The sequence below is a fragment of the Solanum pennellii genome, chromosome 7, assembly GCF_001406875.1.
Source record: "Solanum pennellii chromosome 7, SPENNV200".
Classification (NCBI taxonomy): Eukaryota; Viridiplantae; Streptophyta; class Magnoliopsida; order Solanales; family Solanaceae; genus Solanum; species Solanum pennellii.
The window spans coordinates 74,932,226-74,952,876 of NC_028643.1; the positions used below are offsets into that span (position 1 = coordinate 74,932,226).

The 20,651-nt window shown below is 34.4% G+C and overlaps 4 protein-coding genes and 1 long non-coding RNA gene across 6 annotated transcripts; 3 read left to right on the forward strand and 2 right to left on the reverse strand.

Moving 5' to 3' along the window:
- Positions 1 to 648: 648 nt before the first annotated feature.
- Positions 649 to 2,644, forward strand: LOC107026075. The gene is made up of 2 exons (XM_015226920.2): positions 649 to 789; positions 1,141 to 2,644. The coding sequence occupies exon 2, from the start codon at positions 1,143 to 1,145 to the stop codon at positions 2,187 to 2,189; it is 1,047 nt and encodes a 348-aa protein (XP_015082406.1). The 5' UTR covers positions 649 to 789; positions 1,141 to 1,142; the 3' UTR covers positions 2,190 to 2,644.
- Positions 2,645 to 5,867: 3,223 nt separating this feature from the next.
- LOC107026076 (protodermal factor 1-like) lies at positions 5,868 to 7,805 on the reverse strand. The gene is made up of 3 exons (XM_015226921.2): positions 7,552 to 7,805; positions 6,872 to 7,157; positions 5,868 to 6,420 (listed from the first exon to the last, which is right to left on the reverse strand). Exons 1-3 carry the CDS (start codon positions 7,709 to 7,711, stop codon positions 6,090 to 6,092), a joined length of 777 nt encoding a protein of 258 aa, XP_015082407.1. The 5' UTR covers positions 7,712 to 7,805; the 3' UTR covers positions 5,868 to 6,089.
- A 112-nt stretch (positions 7,806 to 7,917) lies between these two features.
- Positions 7,918 to 8,767, forward strand: LOC114077978. The gene is made up of 3 exons (XR_003579377.1): positions 7,918 to 8,239; positions 8,323 to 8,364; positions 8,485 to 8,767. It is a non-coding gene; the product is annotated as an uncharacterized LOC114077978 (long non-coding RNA).
- A 4,502-nt stretch (positions 8,768 to 13,269) lies between these two features.
- On the forward strand, positions 13,270 to 14,990 carry LOC107025617 (taxadiene 5-alpha hydroxylase). Its single transcript, XM_015226384.2, has 3 exons — positions 13,270 to 14,269; positions 14,359 to 14,546; positions 14,674 to 14,990. The coding sequence occupies exons 1-3, from the start codon at positions 13,270 to 13,272 to the stop codon at positions 14,965 to 14,967; spliced, it is 1,482 nt and encodes a 493-aa protein (XP_015081870.1). The 3' UTR covers positions 14,968 to 14,990.
- Positions 14,991 to 15,855: 865 nt separating this feature from the next.
- LOC107026344 lies at positions 15,856 to 20,116 on the reverse strand. Of its 2 annotated transcripts, XR_003579388.1 has the most exons (6): positions 19,288 to 20,116; positions 19,122 to 19,199; positions 18,719 to 18,792; positions 18,534 to 18,641; positions 17,813 to 17,929; positions 16,074 to 16,206 (listed from the first exon to the last, which is right to left on the reverse strand). XR_003579388.1 is itself a non-coding variant. In XM_015227285.2 (5 exons), the coding sequence occupies exons 1-5, from the start codon at positions 19,925 to 19,927 to the stop codon at positions 16,093 to 16,095; spliced, it is 1,014 nt and encodes a 337-aa protein (XP_015082771.1). In that variant the 5' UTR covers positions 19,928 to 20,111; the 3' UTR covers positions 15,856 to 16,092. The 2 variants fall into 2 exon arrangements, 1 of the variants encoding a protein (XP_015082771.1); XM_015227285.2 differs by lacking the exon at positions 17,813 to 17,929 and having other exon boundaries at positions 15,856 to 16,206; positions 19,288 to 20,111.
- Positions 20,117 to 20,651: the final 535 nt, after the last annotated feature.

The following is a 20,651-nucleotide window of genomic DNA, read 5'->3' on the forward strand; positions in this document are numbered from 1 at the left end:
AGTTTGTATAATTAGTCACGTTTGTACATGTATAATTCGTCAGAATATACAAGTACATATGTATAATATACAATTTTTAACCTATATACATATACAATTCACCTCTCCCCCACTTTATGCCCCTTCTCGCTCGCTTGTCTCCTCCCTCTCTCAATCTCGCTTGTCTCTCTCCCTCTCCCAATCTCGCTTGCTATTTATACAAATGCATATGTATATAATACAATTATATACATATACAATTCACCTCTCTCCCACTCTCTTCCCTCTATCACTTGACTCTCTCCTCCCTCTATCGATCTCTCTCGCCTCTCTCTTCCCTCTCCCAATCTCTCTTGCCATATATACAAATATATATGTATAATATACAATTATCTACCAATATACATATACAATTCACTTTTCTCTTACTCTTTTCCCGCTCTCTCTCGCCTCTCTCCTCTCTCTCCCAGTCTCACTCGCCTCTCTCCTCCATATAACATATAGCTACAAATATTATCAAACTATAGCTATGGAGAGTAATTAATTATTTTTAAGTGGCTATATGTGAAAATTTCCCATTTATATATTTGGGCCCAAGGCCTAATCCATAAAATATGACCCGAACCCGAGCCCAAACCCGAAAGTATAGTTGGTAAAATGCACCCGTACTCGCATCGTGGCGCGTGTAATTAATCTTTCTTCACTCTCCTTCTTCATCATCACTGATATGAACAGTCGTAAAATCTTCTGGAATACAATTGATTTTGATCTATTAGGTGTTTTGAGACGTCAAAAGATAAACGCTTGAAGGTAATTTGCAATAACTCGCTTCATAGTATTGATTCACGTTGTAATTTGGTGTTCAGAATCGTAGTTATCGGGCTTTTGTTTAAATATTTTTGATTACTTGTGATTTTTGATCTCTGTATTTCAACAAAAGATGTTATAACTTTTAATTAAATCGTATGTTTAGGATGTGATTCTATTTGATTGAACGAAAAATCCTGATTCAAGGAAATTATGCTGAAAAATTTATAGGGTTTTTAACTTTTTTTTGGGATTATTGTTCTCTTTGTGTTACTCAAAACTATATTTTGGTGTATTTTCAAATGTGCACTGCTGTTATAGAGTAATAATCCTATTGAATTGATTGTTTTCTAGGAATGTTCAAACGCGAAAACAGGATGCTGAAGCAAAGAAATAATGCCCAGAGTATACAAATGCCTGTTATTACTATGTTTTTTGTTTTGATTTGTGTTCTAGTTTGGGTTTTGTGTAGGGAAACTGGAGAAAAATCTGATTCGTTGTCTGGTTTAGTGAAGGAAAATTTGAGTAGTTTTAGCTTTTCGGTTAAGTTAGACCCGACTGTGGAGTTCAGAAATGAAACAGATTTAATATGGCAAATACCGGACTCACCCAAGGCAATTCTGTTTCTGGCACATGGTTGTAATGGTAAAGCGGCGAACTTTTGGGACAGATCACCTAAGTGTCCGAATTGTGTGGGTTTACCTGAAGAAAGGCTTATCGTCCTTAATGCCTTAGCTAGGAGATTTGCTGTTCTTGCGGTGTCTAGTGCTGGGAGGTGCTGGTCGATCGAAGAGGAAAGGTTGATCGTTAAAGATATTATCGAATGGTGGGTTGTGAAACAAAAGGTTCAAAGTCTGCCTATTGTAGCTTTGGGTGCTTCATCTGGTGGATATTTTGTTTCAGTCCTTGCAACTGATTTAAGATTCAGTAGCATAACAATAATGATTGCTGAGGGAGTGTTTGATCGAATGGACATTCAGAAGAGTTACCCTCCTACTCTTTTTGTGCACATGCCCAAAGATAAAAGGAGAAGTGTGAGAATAGCCAGATACTTGACACTCCTGCAGGGTAAAGGCATTGATGTTGCAGAGGTCAAGTGCATGGAGTTTGCATTGTCACCTAATCTATTATCTGATAGGATTCCTGGTCTTGATCTAGCTACCTCTGTGAAGTTGTATAGTCTGTTCCAGGAAAAGGATTTTGTTGATACAAAAGGTTTCATGAGAAATGACGGGCGTGCAATACAATGGAAGGAAGCTCTCAAAGAGAGAGAGATTATTCTCCCGGACAAGTCCATAGCAAATCACATTCAAGAAGAAATGAACCTTGCGTTTGCTTATCATGAAATGACCAGTTTGCAGTCTGAGCAAATCTTTAACTGGTTTGAAACTCATATGAGCTGATCAGATTCTTATGCTGTGTAATCTTCCTTGAGTCATCATGGGTGGAATATCGTTGCCACGGCTTTGGATTGGGTGACAACAGATCTCTATACTGTTGTGTGCTCATGTTATTTCACGAGGTTGAAGTCCAAGTGGGAATAACTGTGGTCACATTGTGGTGAAAAATATTGTCTCGGCATTCAAACTTCCTACATGTGAAAAGGGCTGCCTACTGTTATTATTTGGATTTTCCTTTTTTTATATCCAGAAAGGAGTGTATAGTGAAACACTTAGGAACTAGGTCTACTTTCTTTTTTGAGAGGAAAGGAATTGAAATTAGGTCTATTTTCTTGTGCTTAGGGATTGAACTTTTCAAGTGGAAGTTCCTATAACTTCTTGTTATCTCAACATTAAAGGAAACACAGCCTCTGTTCTTGAAGCGATTGAAATCAAACTATTTATCTCTGTTGTTCTAATCTTTCTTCTTTGCACAGACTGGAATTCATTTCCTGCATTAATTATGCTTCAGCATGGGTGCTTGTTTATTACTAATACCTTTTTCATGTGTCTTTAAAATTCTTTCCTGTATAAATTATAATAATGTAGTCTCAAAACGAAATTGAGTGAGCATTTTTTATGAGAATGAACTTCATCTGTTGGAAGTAATGAAGTGAAAGTTCATCTGGTTGATGTATAATCCAAGGGTATCAGTTGGGTGCGTCTTCCAGACCTAATGACTCTTGAGACATTTGCATTATTTTGCCTTCCTAGGCTACTGGTGACACCAATAATTTATCATCATCTTATGATTCAATTCTTGCTCTAGTGCATTATGGTGGAAAAATAAAAACTATTTAGTTATTTATTAGAATTAGATTCTCTTGGTGTGTAAATTTAATATTTTTGAATTCCAACATATCATGTTGAGCTGGTCCGAACACCATGGTTATTGAAAATATAAGTAGGAAGATAAGATTCTGGATAAAATAACCAATTGTGGAGAATTTTGTTATAGATATTGGATTCTCTCATGCGGGGAATTTTGTTGTATTAGCTTCAACTGATATCAGATTCACTGAACTTGTATAAGATCTATCAGTGGGATATAGGATTTGCTCATGTTGAGGGAGGGGATCAGGTTATGTGATGGTTTCCTTGAAGAAAGGAAATCTGTACATTGTATGATCCTTCAATAAGGTAAAGAGACTATGTCAACTATTTATCAGATGAGCTCTCAAGATTTGTATGACAGTCCAGATATCTTAGTTGTGACATTACTACAATAGTTTTTCCTAATTATTCATGCTAGTGCTAAGGTACAGATTTCACTTGGAATGGATTCCTTTCATACAAGCCCATAGGGTCAGTACTTGGAAATTAATGTGGTAAAAGCTCTGCAACCGTGGTGCATATCAAATTTTCTTTGTTGCATGTGACCCTTTAATTTTCTCTTTCTACAGAGTATATCTATGGACAGTTTCTGGTCAGTATTGCAATTTTCCTCAAGGAGACATCCTTTGTATTACTGATGTGATGCTATAGGGACGTAACTCTGACAACAGCTTCTCTAGCTATGCGCCAGCACTCAAAGCATCTTAAGGCTATTTTATGTTCTCCCATTCTTTATCTGTCATGTGTGGGATATTTCAAATCGACTCAAGCATTCTACTCCTTTTAAGCTAGGAAACATAAATCCTCTTAATATGTGCTTCTTTGATATACAAGCATGCATCCACTAGTTGTGCCTAAATTCTGATGGAAACACAACTTTAATGTTGAAGATCTTCATTCAGATGAAGAATTATTATGAATTGTCAGCTAGAGAGGTTCGTAGAACATTCATAAGTTATTGTAAAGAGTATATACTTGCATTGCATTGTCAAAGAAAGCTTGTGCTATTTAAAGATAGATATCTGTGTTAAGACATTCATAAAAGCTTAATGGTTAAAGAATATTTACACCAATCAAATTTGGTGTGAGTTCAGTTTATTTGTATTCTCCTTTCTGGCTTAGTGATAATCCTAAAACTTGAGCCAGTCTGAAGCAGGGAGAAGTAACTCAGGTGCATACCAAGACTCCATTTAGTATTATTTTTCTATGATGCATCTTATTTGTGCTCTGAAGATAGGCTGTTGGGTTGGTTTGCATTCATTGTGGTGGTACATAAATTAACCTGCTCTTTTAAAGCATACTATGCTGTGATCCAAAGGTCTGACAGTGTTACTTCTTATCGCCCAGCTGCACATAATCAAAACCATCCATCTCTGTGTTATTGAGCTGTCTTTTTTTTCTTCTGTTGGTACACAACTGAATTCATTGTTCCTTCAGAACCTTTACATTTTATTTTATTATTCTGTTTTAAGCGGGAGATGCACTTTAACAAACAAAATTAACATCCTAACTATGAAGTTTACATTCAAAAAACAATATGAAGTTAATATGCATTCTTTATCAATGATTACCATTCCTTGTTCTTTTGGGAGATGCACATGCTTATAGATGTACTAATTTATTGTGCAAATTCGTTAGGACTTATGAGGGAACTTTTCGTGTAAATACTCCTCATTGACTAGATAGATGCAGATCAATGACTTTTCAGGAACTTTGTAATTCAAATTGCTAGATTTATCTGAAAATTTGAAATGTAACTTTATAGAGGATAATGGGAGAGCATGTCTGTTATGCTCCTATCTCAAATAGTTTTTATTTCTTAACTCTATCTTGGGTTTCTCGACGAGTTTTAACAGCCTGTATTATAATAATATAATGTTTTATGTTGTATGCATATCTTTTATGATATTTGCTTTTATGTCTTATCTAACTGATAATCTCTCCAGTTAAGAAGGAAAGAATCTCTTGGAAGCAATGAGAGTGTTGAAACCATAATTAATTTAAACAAAAGTGTACTATCTCAACAATATAAACTTCTAGATGTGGTAGTCATACAATCTAGTATGTCATCGGGACACGTAGAAAAGTAGAGGTCTCGAATTTGAGTCTCATTACTTTTTATCAAAAGTAGTTTCCACGTGCACTCCCTAATAGTTTAATTTTGTGGAAGAGATGTTCAAACAATTTAATAAAAATATATTGCCATAAAAAGGTAATGAAATAGAACAAACTGGATGTATCAGCTGATGAATCCTGTTATCTGCATTGCTCGAATCAAGATTGATAAGGCCAATGCTTTCCTAGCTGTATTTGTAATTGTGCTTACCGTTTACTTTCCAAATAGTTGTATGGATGGAACAATTTTTTTTAGTTATGGCAACTCACTGATATTATCCATGACAGTGAAGCTGCTAAGTGTATGGTGCAGCATTGATGTTTGGCATGAACTTCTTCATAAGCATGTCATGTTTGCTGTTTTGAATGGTGTTCATACTATACAAGAGTGCCTTATCTTATTTTCAGATCCATTGCTCAGCGCTGAATACTAATCACACTTGCAGATGGTCATCAACACCCTCATGAGAAATTGAGGCTGGGGTGAAGTTTTTTGAAGAAGCTCAATGCCTTGTCACATCTGTTGCATTTTCACTAATAAAGGAAGTAGGACAACTGATGCGTGTTTCTCTTTTTGTTCTTGATTACTGAGGTTAGTTTGTTTTATAAACATAAGTAGAATACTTTATTTTTATTTGGAAAGATACCTTCATTACCTTAAAGGATAAAACAAAAAAGGAATAATCTGAAATTGGAGTCATTCACACTTGTAATACAACAAGAAATGTTTTACTGATAACTGATTAAACAATGAAGGTTGGTATCCTCTTGATTTTGTAAGATTCAAAAGCAAACAGAAAGAACATTAATTTTGATAACGACAAGCAGATAAACATTAATCCTAAACTAATCACACAAAATATCATAAAGAACTAGAAATAACAAGATATTGATGATAATTGTGAAAATGACTTTTCAAGCGCTGGGCTTGAGCCGACCCTGGTTGGCTAACTTGAACAACTGAGCCTGAGCTGCTGCAGCGCTGTCTGAGCTGAGTGCTGTAGCAAAATTGTTCTTGACTTGGGTGGTGCTGTAACTGAATCTCTTGCTAACCATGGAGTTCAGCAAAGAAGCTGTGCCTTCCCTGTAGAGTTGCCCAAGTCCATCGGTATGTTGGTTTGAAAGTGCTTGCAGCAAGTTCATGTTTGAGCCGAGCCCTGGAGCACTAGCCACGCCAAATGCACTACCAACATTTCCCCACCAACCAAACAAGCCCCATATCAGTCCCGGGTGAGTCCTCCAGTAACTGCAATCATATAATGAAGTGTTAGAAGACGCTGCATATTGAAGTTAAGAATGCAAACTAATACCCTTTTTGACCAAGCTCTTCTGGGAAGCCAAAAGTGGTTATTTTAGAAAGTTGACGTGTTTAGCCAAGCTTTTAGGAAAAAATAAGTGCTTTTGAGTAGTACAAAAACTGTTTTTCAGAAGCTAAAAAAAATAGTTTTCCCCAAAAACACTTCTGGACATTGGCCAAGCACATTCTACTTCTCTAATATTGCAAAAGTACTTCTCAACTTGATTATCCAAATGCAAACTACTACTCTGCAAAAGTACTTTTTAAATAAGCAGATTTAGGAAGCTTGACCAAACAGGTTATAAAGTTGACGATGTTAGTAAAATTACTCGTACTTACAAAAAAAGAAGAAGAAAAAAGATGTAAACTGTTTTGGTAAAGAAAAAAGATGTAAACTTACTCGCATGTAAAAGGAGGTGATGGTGTTGGGGTCGCAGGAGTGCTTGGAGTGCCAGGGTCAATGATAGGAGTAGTTGGTGGGGTTACAATAGTGGGTGTGGATGGGGTACTAGGTGTAGGTGTAGGTGTACTTGGAGGGTGGGGATAGTAGCCACCTGAAGGAGAAGCTGGGGTAGGGTCATGATGCTGCCCTCCTTTTGGAGGGTTGCCACAGTTTGCTGGTGGTTTGCTTTCATGGCTACCGCTTCCATGAGATGGAGTTGCATGATAGGGTGGTGTGCTTGAACCTGTTATCCACAAAATAAATTGTCAGAGTGAAGACAGTATAACTTGAGACACTTTCCAAATGGTCTAGGACTAAATGCTTCTATCTAATTGCGAGAACTCCAAAACTAGTAACTAGCAAAATAAAGGGCGCTTTGTACTGAACAACCCCGTTATGAAACCAACCTAACAAATAATGTGGGGATGAATGCTGCCTCCAGCAATTTATATAAAACAACAGGAACACCAATATAAGGTGGCAAGGTCTTTGATACTTAACAATTTTATAATTTATAGTGCTTTCCGTATAATAGCAAATACAATGCTTAGGAAATTGTTAAGGTAATCTATAAAAATAGCCATTAAGGTTTTCTTTAAAGTGCAAATAGCAAAATATATGTATGGAGGGTAAGGGACCTGTTGGTGGACTTCCGGTATGTGGATCAGGAGTGTAGTAGTTTTTCTCTTCTTCAAATGAAGCAAAAGACACGACGGGAATGACCAAATTCTGCAAGAGCATTGCAGCAAATGCGGCCCACAGAATTCGAGAACTCTGGCTGCTTCTCTGTTTTGCCATGATGGTTTGCTTCTCAAGGAGGCTGACAGAGATAAAAGAGAACGAATGAAGGGAGAGATGGAGAACTCAGTGATGGGAAGTGATACAAGTGATTAGCAGTATATAAAGAGTGATGAGATACAGAAATTAATATAAGCAGGTGAAGATGTTTGTGGTTAGTTGTGTATGTTGCAGGTGCATTTAAAGTCACTTCAATTCATGTTACAAAATGTTGAGAAAGACCATCTTAGCTCTAAACTTAACAAAATATTTAAAAATATGTTCCATGGCCCTAGTTATTGAATACTGTATAAACACTTCGGGCAGAAAAATTTGTTTATCTAGGATTGCTTGGATTATCGCACAAGTTAATTGCGCGTGCACAATTCAAAAATAAATCATCTTCTTGGAGAGGGTAGGATCATTCTGTTTTTTGAGTACGTTTTATATTTCTAATTAGCAGGTTGGAATGTTGTTGAGACGGAATCAGGTGAACTTTTTTCCAACTATATGAGAGAGGCTAGTTGGTTAAACAGTCACTTGAAAATGGTGAGACAGGGTCAGGATGTCTACATTACTATTTTCTTCTCTGTTAAACTTTGTTCAATTAATTTATCGGGTAATGTGAACAGATGAAGACAGAAGCGGACATAGCTTATAAGTTATGGGTTCAAGTAAATCTTTTGTCAATATCATGTATATGTATGAACAAATCAACTACTTTAAATATTTATAAATATTTGACTGTAAAAGCAGTTATTATTATCTATATTAACTTGAGGTACTCATCGTAGGAACTAATAAACTTCAAATCCTAGATATGTCTTGGACGAAGAAGCCCTTGAAGGGAGACCAGACAAACAAGAGGAATTGATCACCAGAGAATGTTTGGTTCACAAGAGGTCAGTGTCAGTTCATGGGTGCTGCATCTTATTTCCTAAGGTTTTTTTATTTGCTCCCTACTGTGAAAAGTGATGTAAAAGATTTCATTTCATTTGTATTCACATTAAACCAAGAAACTAGTAAGCATTTGTGCTCTTTCTAATGACTACTTAAACATCTAAAGAATTTCACATATGTTATTTGATTGGGACTACAACAATAATAAGCCTACTTTCATTGGGTCAAAAATACTCCTCTACTTTTATTTGTGAGTTAAATCTGTCTCTCGTTAATCATTGTACTATCGGGCCAACAAGTTATTAATTAGTTGGGTTGGGTTGGGTTAAAAGAGGGGTCCAGGTTATTTAAGGGAAATAGGGTAATTTTAGTCGACTTGGGGAATCTTTCCAATTGAGGGGCATGTTTGTTAAGTTTACTAACGAAAAGGGTAAATTTGACCCTGTAGTATAACGAGAGGGACAAACTCAACTAATATACGAAAGTAGAAGGATATTTTCTGACCCTTTCTTCTTAAATTTAGTACTGTACAAACATCAGCAAGGTCCAGCTGAATCCAGGTAGGGACCTTTTCTTGAATTATGCCAGTTTATTACACTCAACTAGGCCATCCTAACTATGATTTGATTGTTAACATAAGATTATGTCCAATGATAGAGAAAGGTTACAAAAAGATACTTGAAAAAGCAATGTCTAAATAAGATTAGAGGTGCCATAAATATGGAACTTAATGACCTATTAAACTAAATATATGAAACCTTAATGGTCCTGACAGACAAGTAGGTGAAGGGAAGACATTGAATTGCAGCAATAAATGAGACAGCAAAAGCATTGCCCCTCCTTGAGGATTGGTAGGTTGTGTATGTCTGTTCTCTGTGTAAAAGTCACTTTGACTATATTTTTTGGGTTAATAGGGGTGATTGAGCTAGTTTACGCGTACCTTAACTAATCTTTCGAGTACTTGTTATCTCTTACTAACATAGATATTCGATAATTCAGTCTTCCAAGGTTTTGACACATGAAAGGAAGTCACCTGGCTTTTTGTTTCTGGTGGGATTTGAACTCTAATTTCTCGTGATTTTCACTCATTTTATCGATCGTTAAGTGATACCATTGGATGCACCTTTGAGTACTAATTTATGTACAGAGAAGAGGGGGTTGGGTATCTATCTGTACTCATCAATATCCTCTAAGAGTAAATGTAGAGAGAGATGAGACCCAACATTAAAATAAGCAGAACCATTTTCATTGGCATGAGCTGTCATTTTGAAAAATAACCAAATGAGGTAGGTTTTCTCATCTATTATACATATTTACACTCTTCAGCTTTTGTGGCCTTGTGGTTACTTAACTGATTTTCTACATTTAACTCATTTGATTATCTTTTCCATTTGGACATTTCAAACTCATTGGTGGTAAAAAAAGAAAAGAAAGGAGAGGCTACTATTTCTTTGGACTAAGGGTATCTCGGAAACGGTATTGTCTGCCTACACTTTACCCCCTCGAACTCCACTTGTGGGATTACACTAGATTTTTCGTTTATTGAGTAAATGTAGTGTTTGGTGTGAGATGGTGAAGTCCACAAATGCAAAAGGTTCATAGGGGTGTACTATAAGTCTATAATGCTACTACTATAGGGTAAGTAAGAAGAAGAGTAAATGTGCTATATATTATATTCAGTACCAACTAGCTAGTGTAGTAGTAGATGGAGTTTATTCTCAAAATTAAAACAACAATAATTTTGTAAGATTTTAATTATCAAATTACTTGTCAACTAAATTAAAGTACTGATACATGGATCATTGGTCCATACGATATCAACTCTTTTTTCTTAATGTTTTATAATATCATTACGTAAATTATGGTCTCTGGTGCTCAGCCTTAACCACTTGGCACATACTTAGCGACATCCCTCTTCATGCCTTTCCACCAATAGTTTGGGCGGATCGTCCCAGCAGAACTCTCATTTTTTTTAAAGATATTTGGAATTTTGTATACGCGATCTCGAGGGCATCATATGTCTAATTTTTTGGATCGAAATTAGGAAAAGGTCGATTCAATATCCTTTTGGTAGATAAAGAAACAACTTTCAAGAGTTTCTTCGTGGTCTACTACTCGAGCAATTATTTAGTATTTATTTATTTATTTGGTATAGAAAGGATAATAGTATATTGTTTGTAAACTAGTAATATATCATAACAAATGGATCAATAGATCATGCTTATATAATTAAATATATTTAGGAATATCATTACATGTGATTGCTGAAAATTAGTCATCTTCGTGATGATCAGTATTAGTAGTTAGAAATAATATTGGGGATTAGCTACTAATCATTTCTTGCTAATTAATTGCTGGCGGTTGTTAATTAGTATACTTTATATATTCTGTTTTCCCTGTACAAACACAGTATCTTCAGAATCAAAGTATTTTTAAAAATAAAATTTTGTTCTTGATACACTTGACCAGTAGAAGATTTTGTTTTTCTAGACCATTTAATTTTTTGGATTTGATGGCACCGCGCTTGCCTAGTGTGAATTATCTAAATCTTTAAATTTTGGATTTGTTGATACTGTGCTCGCCTAGCGTGGATTATCTTTCTCGTATATAAGAGCTATACGGGGTTTTACTTTATCCAAAAGTAACGGCTGCGGATTTTTTTTTCATAAAGAAAAAATTGATCTTGATTGTAAATGGCATATTTTTGTGCATAGTAATACACTATATGCTGCTCCTTCCGTTTTGTGTTTCTTTTATTTGATTCAGTATATCAGAAATAGATTTTTTTTTTTGTTCATTTAAAAATTCATGAGTTAACTAGTTATCTTTTTTTCAAAAAAAAAAAAATCCTTATGAGTAACCATTTGAAACTTATTGTTGTACTAGTAGTTAAATTTAAACAATTTGATAGGATAGTTAATTTGGATAATATATACAATAAAATAACCACTTAAATAACATATGCGTATTCCGATTACAAAATATAAATTAGATAAATAAAAGAAAATAAGAGTAATAAATTCAATCACCCAGAGCAATAATTTACAAATCACTCAAGAAATATAGATAATCGTATTAGGTAAACTCAGTATTTAAAGAAAATATTTTATAGTTTTTAAGTTTTAACATATCTATTTAGGTTCTTGCAACATATTTTGGCTTTTTTTAAATTATAATTACAGCATATTCTATACTAAACAGAATAAATTAAAAACCACGCCATGTAGGTGCAGTAAGATTCAAGTTTAAAATAACCGCCCAAAACGAATCTGTTGGCAAATTAAATCATCTTATAATTAATACCACCCACTTTTAAGAACATGGCGGAATAGATGAGATTCCTCCTTTTATCATTCGAGTATAAATCTTAAATTAAATTTAGGCAAAGTTTTTGATAAGTTATAAAATGTGTTATGTTTTGTTTGATAATCTCTTTTTAATATTCTTTTTAAATCTATCTGTACTGCTTCGAAAATTCACCTATCCTCTTAGACCTCGTCGTTAGAGCATCTACGCTTCATCTTCACATGTTTGAATTATTTCAGTCCCGTCTCCTTCAACTTGTTATTGAAAAATACTTTTATTTTATTCCAAATATAAAAAAGGGTATTATCTTTATTATAATTGTTAATCATAGTGCGAACCTGATCCGCAAATCAATTCACTATTTACCTTTCCTATAAGGTGCGGTGTGACATATATATATATTTCCAACTTACACCTATAATAATAATTCCTAGTTCTTTTTTTTTTCCGTTCGATTAAATTAGTGTTTGATACTTATATTAAAAACGATTAACTTAGATTTACATCACATATGGTTCCATTCAGGGGTAAACACTTTCTTTTAAGATGTTTGATATTCATATTTTTGACGATTAGTTCACTAATAATTTAAAGAAGTCGAATGCGAAATTTTATTTATCGTACCATATTTTATGTGATTATTTTTATTTTTTCAACATGATGAAAGTGGAGAAGATGCTTCTGCAAGTTTCACGTCAACTAGAAGCTATTAATTAAATCATATTTAATTAAAATATTAGACACACCAGATATCTAGGGATACTACGATTATTTAATATTTCAAAAGCCAATATATAAATATTAATAGAATCGTGATGGCCGGTAAGTTTTTTTTTTTTTTTTTTCATATGAATCTTTCAGATATATTATGATGAATTTTTGATGATTCAAAGTTTTTCAATTTTTAGGGTGAAGAACTTGGCTTTTGGACGGCCAACCTCACATGCACTATCTACGATAATTAAATCTAAAGAAAAAAAAATGATCGTGAATCTAACGTCTATATACTAATAATGGTGTAATTTTGACACTATATATTATATCACTTTAAGAATATAACTGTCAGAAAGTCGTTCATACTATACAAGCGAATAAGTAATTTGAAAAATTATAAGTGACAAGTATATTATCAGTGTATATAAATTAAATTGCGATAGTAAATGGAGTGATTAATTAGCTAGGTTTTGCATAATTGGTTGACTTTTCATCTCGACCAAATAGCTTTTGACTTTTTAAAGTATTTTATTTTATTCAAAAATAAGTAATCATTTTCCATGCAAATTAGTACTATAAATTTAGCATATAGTTCTTAAAGAGCTAATTATTAACACAAACACAAAATTAGCTTTGTTTTAGTTTCCCTTTCATTAATAATGGCTATAGATATGAACTTTCCTCTTTCTAATTTCACCTTATTATTATCATCAATCTTTTTCATAATTTTCTTTTCCATTTTATTGAAACAATATTACAAAAATGTCCACAAAAATCATATTACCAAGAAAAAACTTCCACCAGGAGAAATGGGGCTACCATGGCTAGGTGAAACCATAGAATTTTACAAATCTCAAAAAAAGAACAAATTATTCGAAGAATTCGTCGAGCCGCGTATCGAAAAATATGGGAAAACATTCAAAACAAGACTCATGGGTGAACCAACCATAGTTGTATGTGGAGCAAAAGCCAATATGTTCTTTATGTCTAATGAATTCAAATTGGTAATAAGTTCTTGGCCTACTTCATCAGTTGAACTTATGGGAAAAAATTCAATTATGGAGAAAAAAGGCGATATACATCGTTTCCTACGTGGCATAATTTCATCGAGTCTTACATCTACTAGTCTAGATAACATGGTGCCCAAAATTTGTAACACAATTCAATCACATTTGTACATAAATTGTACTAGTCATGGTCAAGTAGACCGTACGATTAAGCTTTATCATCTTACGAAATCTTTGACGTTTAAAATAGTATTTGAGTGTTTTTTAGGGATCGTAGTGAAACCAGGGTTACTTGAAACTTTTGAAGGAGTCTTAGAAGGGGCTTTTTCGCCACCTTTTAAGTTTCCAGGGTCAAAATTTTCGAGGGCTACAAGTGCAAGGACGAAAGTGCAAAAATTTCTTGTTGAGGTTATTAGGGAGAAGAGAGACGAGATTGAATTTGGGCGGGTTAAAAATGAAGAAAGGAAATTAGATGAGTCATTGCTTTCGCGATTAGTGAAAGCAATGATTCGTGGTGAAGTTAGTGAAGATGAAGTTGTTGATAATGTAGTTTTGTTAGTGTTTGCTGCACATGATACAACTTCTTTTGCTATTGCTATGACATTTAGGATGTTAGCTCAACATCCCACTTGCTATTCTCTCCTCCTTCAAGGTACGTGTACAGAAACTAGTTATTTATTTCCCATAATCATATCGAAAATTTTTCCATCTTAATATGAAAATTTTTTGGACTTGTGACAGAACATGCTAATATAATGAGCAACAAAAGACTAGATGAGGGACTATCTTTGGAAGACACAAAAAAAATGAAATATACATGGCAAGTTGCTAGGGAAAGTATGAGGCTTTTTCCTCCTATATTTGGTTCATTTAGAAAAGCAATTGCTGACATTGAATTTGATGGATTCACTATTCCAAAAGGTTGGAAGGTAAGAATATTAGTCTATATAAAATTACTATCCTCACGACTCCTGATCATTACTATGCCTCGATTCCAAACAAGACAGGGTATATATCGATACGAAAAAGGATGTTAATTTTTGTTGTTTTATGCAGGTATTGTGGACAACATATGGTACACATAATAGTCCAGAGTATTTTAAAGAGCCTCAAAATTTTGATCCAAGTAGATTTGAAGAGCCTGTTCAACCATATGCATTTATACCATTTGGAGGAGGTCCAAGATTGTGTGCTGGGTACCAATTGGCAAAGTTAAATATTCTTATATTTGTTCATTATGTTGTGACAAAATATAACTGGTCTTTGGTAGATCATGATGAACCAATTGTCATGGATCCCCTTCCTTTCCCTTCTAAAGGGATGCCAATTAAAATTTCTCCCAAGTTTTAATGAAATATACAACTTTAGTAACTTTGTTGTCACTTTAGCCTTGGCCTCCATCCGAAATTATTCGTCATGTTGCGCTTTTCGAAAGTCAATTTGACTAATTTTCAAAGTTAAATTAGATCACATTGATTCGATATTTTTTAAACAAAAAAATTAGATATTCTAAAACTATATGAAAAGAATTATAAATTACAATTTTTTACATATATTAATATGATCAAAAAATACATCTTAAAATGTTAGTCAAATTTTTTGTACAAATAGAAACCATGACAAACAATACCGGACGGAGAAAGTACTTATCAGTAGAAAACTTACCTGCATAGAGTGTTTACGCCAATTGACTGGTGCACCTAAGTGTTTGCTATTAGTTTTCTATCAATCAAGTTGGTGGAGTTGTTTATATATCAAAGTTAGAACAATTTTGACAAACTGAGAACATTCCCTATTAACTAAGGGAATGTCATTATCATTAGCCCAGAGTCATAGAACACAATTTCTATATGGCTAATGGCTTGAAAAATTTGAAAATAAAGTGATAGTTACGTTTAAATCAACCAAATTATTAAAACTAGAATGAACTCGTTGACAAAAAATGATTATGTCATCATCTCCCGATTAGCTGTTCAGACTGGTGTAATACAACAGATAGACACTTTAACTTAACCTCAACTAGCAATCAAAAATTTCAACTTTGAGTGTGCACATCTAGACAGTTCTAACTCGTCTCCATTGTGTCAGTTGAACGCTCCAAAATAGGAGTGGTTAGTAAGAACCAAGTTGAGATGTCTCGATGTGCACTCTCAAAGTTGGAGTGGTTACTTGCCAACTGTGGCCAAGTTTGAGTGTCAATATATGTATTATGCCTTTCAGACTCGAGCGCAAACATCCTCAGTTCAAAAGGGAAAGTTCTTCTATAATTCAGTCAAACAAATGACGAAATGATTGATACCGCATTGTTATTAGATTCCAGACACAACAAGCAAAACCATGGAAATATTCCTGTATAATTATTTGTGTCTGTAACAAAAATTGTTGTTCATGGTGGGGCTGTTTTCTTTTCCTTGAGAGGGTGGAGGTGGGGAGGAGATGACTGTTTCTCACTTCTTCATCTAAAGAAAAAAAAAACTAAAGCGGATCGTCTTTTACACACTGCTGGCAATCAGGAAGAAGTGTGTGAGTGGTTGGCTTCATCCCCTGGCTAGACCATCTGTTCACAAGGGCCACCTCAAGTACCCTGACCTGCAGATATTTTGTTCTTACAATCAAACATTTCAATGAAAATAGGTAAATTGCAAGATTAATTGAAAGGAGGGAAGCTCCAAAACAAGTTACTTAAATATCGAAATATTTCTTGTCTTAAACTTAACAGATATTTACTTTTTGGCTGAATATATAGACAAACACCATAAACTAGTCCGAATTTTCATTTAACTACCTAAACTAAGCTCGTGACGTGTTGTACAACTAATTTATATTCAAAATGTATCTATCAGATATATGCAACCGAAACAGTAAAGGATATGGGATGCGGGTCATGCAGCTGACTTGGCAAAGAAGCCAATAAAAGAAAGACATGTGGCACTCAACAATCCAAACAGATAGTTCTTGAGCCAAAGAAAAAGGTCTATTGTTTCAACTTCCTGCAGTTCCTTCTTCTCCCCCCAGAAAAACAACTCTTTCCACCACTGAAACCAAACTAAGACTCGAAAACAAATTAGAAAACACTCAAACATTCATCTTCCTCCCCTCTTTGTTGTCAATCTTTTCTCCATTTCACTGTAGAAGGCCAACCTTCAACGAGAAGAGGAACTTCCTGGAAAGTCAAACTCTGGAAAGACCTAATGGTTACCAATGAAGTCTTATCTAAAGAGTTCAGAGAGAGGGATCAATGAGGTGTTGTGTCCTTCACTACAGTTCTCATGGTCATGGCTACATAGCTTGGATTGTCTTTCACTTTGCACTCTTTCATTTTTTGGCTGCATTTTGGTGCACTAACTTGAGATCTAACCTAATCTAATTTTGAAGTCAATTGAGGTGTTTTTTCCGTTGTAATACTCTGCCATGTATAAAAAAAGTTCTAGTCCCGTGGTAGCTGTTTTGACTTCATCGTTCCTGAGTGTAGCAATGCAAACAATGGATAATATTTATCTAAAGAAGTAGATCACTCGCATGATCTTTTTTTTTTTTTGTCATGGAAGAGGGAGTTGTGTTGTTCATTGGTGGAGTTTAGGGGAAACTGTAAAGAGATGAGTCTTGTTTCATTGAGAGAAAAGAGAGATGAGAAACCATTAAATGAGGAAGAGAAGTTACATGTCAGCTCATTTCAATGATTTCACGTGCTCAATACATGAAATACCCATGCTATGGCCACCTCAGCTGCTCAGCAGCATGTGTCTAATACTACTTTTCACTTGTCCATCTGGAGATAGTTTCCCCATAGTTGGGATACAGAGTTGGAAGAGAACGCCAGTATATCAATTTATCTTCATCAAAGGTCAACATTCTATGAATATAGATTAGGTGTTAATAGGTCATAGGCTTAGTAGTTTAGATACCTAAATCAAAAATTCGGACAAGTTTAAGTGTGTCTATTATTCAGCCTAACTTTTTTACTGTCAGCAGCACCCTACACTCTCAACATCGCCTAACAAAACACATGGTACACAAAGAAAGTGAAAGATGCCATTTTAGCCATTTACTTCTTTCAGCATCCATAAAAGATCATCATGATGAGAGACAAGTGACAACTAGTAAATTGAAGAAGTGATTACTTATCTCTGCACTAAAATTTTGTGTAGAGTAACCCATCAAAAAAAGGAAGGAAAACATCAGAACGAATTGTTACATGCAGCAGTAACCCTGTGATTTTGGAAGTCAAAATGACAATCATGCAGGTGAAGGACCTATTTCTCATGAGCAGCTGTCGGAATATAGTGGATGAGGCCTCCTATATATCAAGCAGCTGTATATGACAGCAAGATGCCCAAATCAGTTTATGCATAAGAAAGGTTGTCTTTACTTGATAATAGTACATGTTCATTGAGATAAAAGCAACAAATATCGTTAGTTTTTCAAGTAGGGGTAGTAAGATGTCGACTCTACCATTACCACCAAAGATTTATCTCGATGGGTAATGCCAGCAAAACAACAGCTGCTGGCCAAACAATTTAGCTGAGAGCAGCCAGAGAGTCTGATGACTGACTGGGTAAGAGGAGCCCAGGTCAAGAAGTCTGATCAGCAGATCAGTGCTCAGCTTATACACAAACCCCCTTTACAATTAGCATCACAACAATAACATGGAAGTTTCACTTCAAATATGTATTTATGCAGTTAAAATATAAAAAGATCTGTCCAAACATTCAGGTTGGATAAAAATGTTAAAAATTGATAGGTCAAGAGGTTAACACTATTTAGAATTTAGTTCAACAAAGGTGGATTAGTCGAGGCGTGTGCAAGCTAACCTAGATACCACAATTATTAGACAGTTGATTAGCATAGCCTAGGTAAGTCATGATTCAATTAATATGTACCAATCGTCAAAGAAATCAGTCTTCAGGAAATCTAACCTGCTGTACAATTAATGGTTCTTCTGCACAACTTAATGGCTCTGTCAAAATAGTAAGAAAACCATTTCTGTTACCATAAACTATGTCTGTAAACGGCCTATCACCCACCTGTGAAGGACACAACAAGGACGTCGACTTAGATAGGATGGAAAACTTGCAAAAAAAATGAAAGAAACAAAATGTACCATAATAAGTCTTGACGATTCACAACCAAATTGCTTTTCAATTTCTTCAGCTGTTCCAGCTGGCTTCTTCAGCCCTAAAATATACAGATAAAGAAAGTAGCAATTCAAAAAAATAGCATTAACTCATAGATAAAAAAGGACAGCCCGGTTCATTAAGCTCCTGCTATGCGCGGGATTCAGGAAAGAGCCAGACCACAAAGGTCTATTGTATGCAGTTTTATCCTGCATTTTTACAAGAGACTGTTTCCACAACTCAAACACATGACCTCCTAGTGTCAAGACAGCAACTTTACCGCAAGTAATATTCATATAAATTTATCAATTGTTTGATTTAGCATTGCTTATTCTTGTTACACAAAACACAACAGATTACGCGAATTTGAAACAGCAATTATCAACTTACCATGCTTAATGACTTTAATTCCAATAGCACGTTCGAGAATTCTGGCTTTTCTACCATCAGGGTCATATTCATCTAATCCTACAAATTCACAAATCAACAAAATACTGAGACCAATATTTTTCAAACCTAAAAAGGAAATCAAGCCAATCACGAAAACCCGAATTACCTGCTGAGTTGCTATACACTGCAATATTGTTACCAAACAGAGATTTGCACTGATCAATAGAAGAAGCTAAGGGAGACCACAAGCTCAAAGAATAAGGAACAGTAATGGTATTATCCTTATCAAACACCACACCTTCAAACCCTCTTTTCTTTAGCTCAGCCCAATCAATATACCTTATATCCGGCACACTAACATGTGGGATCGCCAAATGCTTGTCTTTAGAGAAAACCCCTAATGAAGAAACAATCCCTTCCACATTAATCCTCTGACCCAATGCAGCTTTCAAGTCAGTCCACCACATGTTTGTTCTAATGCCTGAATGATCTGGAAGCTCAAATTCCGGCTCGTCTTCTTCCTCCTCCTCGTTGTACTGGGTTCTCTCTTCTTGTTCTTGAATAGAAGAATAAAATTCTTCCCAATTTATTATGGGATTCTTCTGTCGATCTGGGTCGATACTGTAGCTATTGTTTTGGGGTTTTTCTTGGTCTTTGCTGCAACTATGTGTAGAACTGAGAATAAAACAACAACACTTTGATTTTCTGATAGAAAGTTTCAAACTTTTCTTGTTGTTGAGATTAATGGAGTGAAAATGGCTAAGAATTGGGCAAGTATGGAGTGGAGTAATTGAGGTAGACTGCATAATCAGAGCTTAAATCTGGTATTGGTTATGGGTTTTATATATTATAATAACAATTATTGTATTCATCGATTACAGCAAAGTGTAAGTTCATGTTTACTGCTGAAAATCTCCATTTTCTTTATGGTTTAGAAGATTAACCATACAAGAAATTGGACAAAATCAATGATGTTTCATCAAATCATGTTTTTGGGCTATTTGAGGATGCCCGGCCCACAAATAGAAATTTGCCTCATAGTCCATAGATCCAACTCATTTAAGTATTTAGGAGCGGTTTGATTATTATATAAGAAACATCTTATACATGTATTAAAAGTTAAATTAATTTTACTAAGTTATACAATATTTGATTAGTAAGAATTTAAATGATGTATAAAAGGTATTTATGTATTAATTTATACGTTATTTAGTTGCATTTTTTGTAATCCTACATAATTAATACTAACATTACTTATGAGGGAATCTATGTATAAAGTTATGCAGGGTAGAAGGTGGAATAAATTATGTGGACATTAGTTATACATGTATTAAAATGATATATTACAGATTTACCCTATAAATTTATTTTATTTTTTTAATTGGCAATTCTACTGTTCTCCTATATATATATTTGTTTTTTTATTTTTTTTTACATATAGACCATTTTCATTTATTTTTAAAAAATTTTAATTGAAAACTTTACTGGTTTCCTATTATATATAAATTATTTTCATTTCTTTTTATATAT

Coding starts and splice junctions, on each gene's coding strand:
- LOC107026075 (XM_015226920.2), top strand. CDS start 1,143: ATGTTCAAACGCGAAAACAGGATGCTGAAGCAAAGAAATAATGCCCAG.
- LOC107026076 (XM_015226921.2), bottom strand. CDS start 7,711: ATGGCAAAACAGAGAAGCAGCCAGAGTTCTCGAATTCTGTGGGCCGCA. Junction 7,158..7,551: donor TACCGGAAGTCCACCAACAG/GTCCCTTACCCT, acceptor TGTGGATAACAG/GTTCAAGCACACCACCCTAT. Junction 6,421..6,871: donor TCACCTCCTTTTACATGCGA/GTAAGTTTACAT, acceptor ATATGATTGCAG/TTACTGGAGGACTCACCCGG.
- LOC107025617 (XM_015226384.2), top strand. CDS start 13,270: ATGGCTATAGATATGAACTTTCCTCTTTCTAATTTCACCTTATTATTA. Junction 14,270..14,358: donor CTATTCTCTCCTCCTTCAAG/GTACGTGTACAG, acceptor GACTTGTGACAG/AACATGCTAATATAATGAGC. Junction 14,547..14,673: donor CTATTCCAAAAGGTTGGAAG/GTAAGAATATTA, acceptor TGTTTTATGCAG/GTATTGTGGACAACATATGG.
- LOC107026344 (XM_015227285.2), bottom strand. CDS start 19,927: ATGCAGTCTACCTCAATTACTCCACTCCATACTTGCCCAATTCTTAGC. Junction 18,793..19,121: donor AATTAAAGTCATTAAGCATG/GTAAGTTGATAA, acceptor TGTATATTTTAG/GGCTGAAGAAGCCAGCTGGA. Junction 16,207..18,533: donor AACCATTAATTGTACAGCAG/GTTAGATTTCCT, acceptor AAATATCTGCAG/GTCAGGGTACTTGAGGTGGC.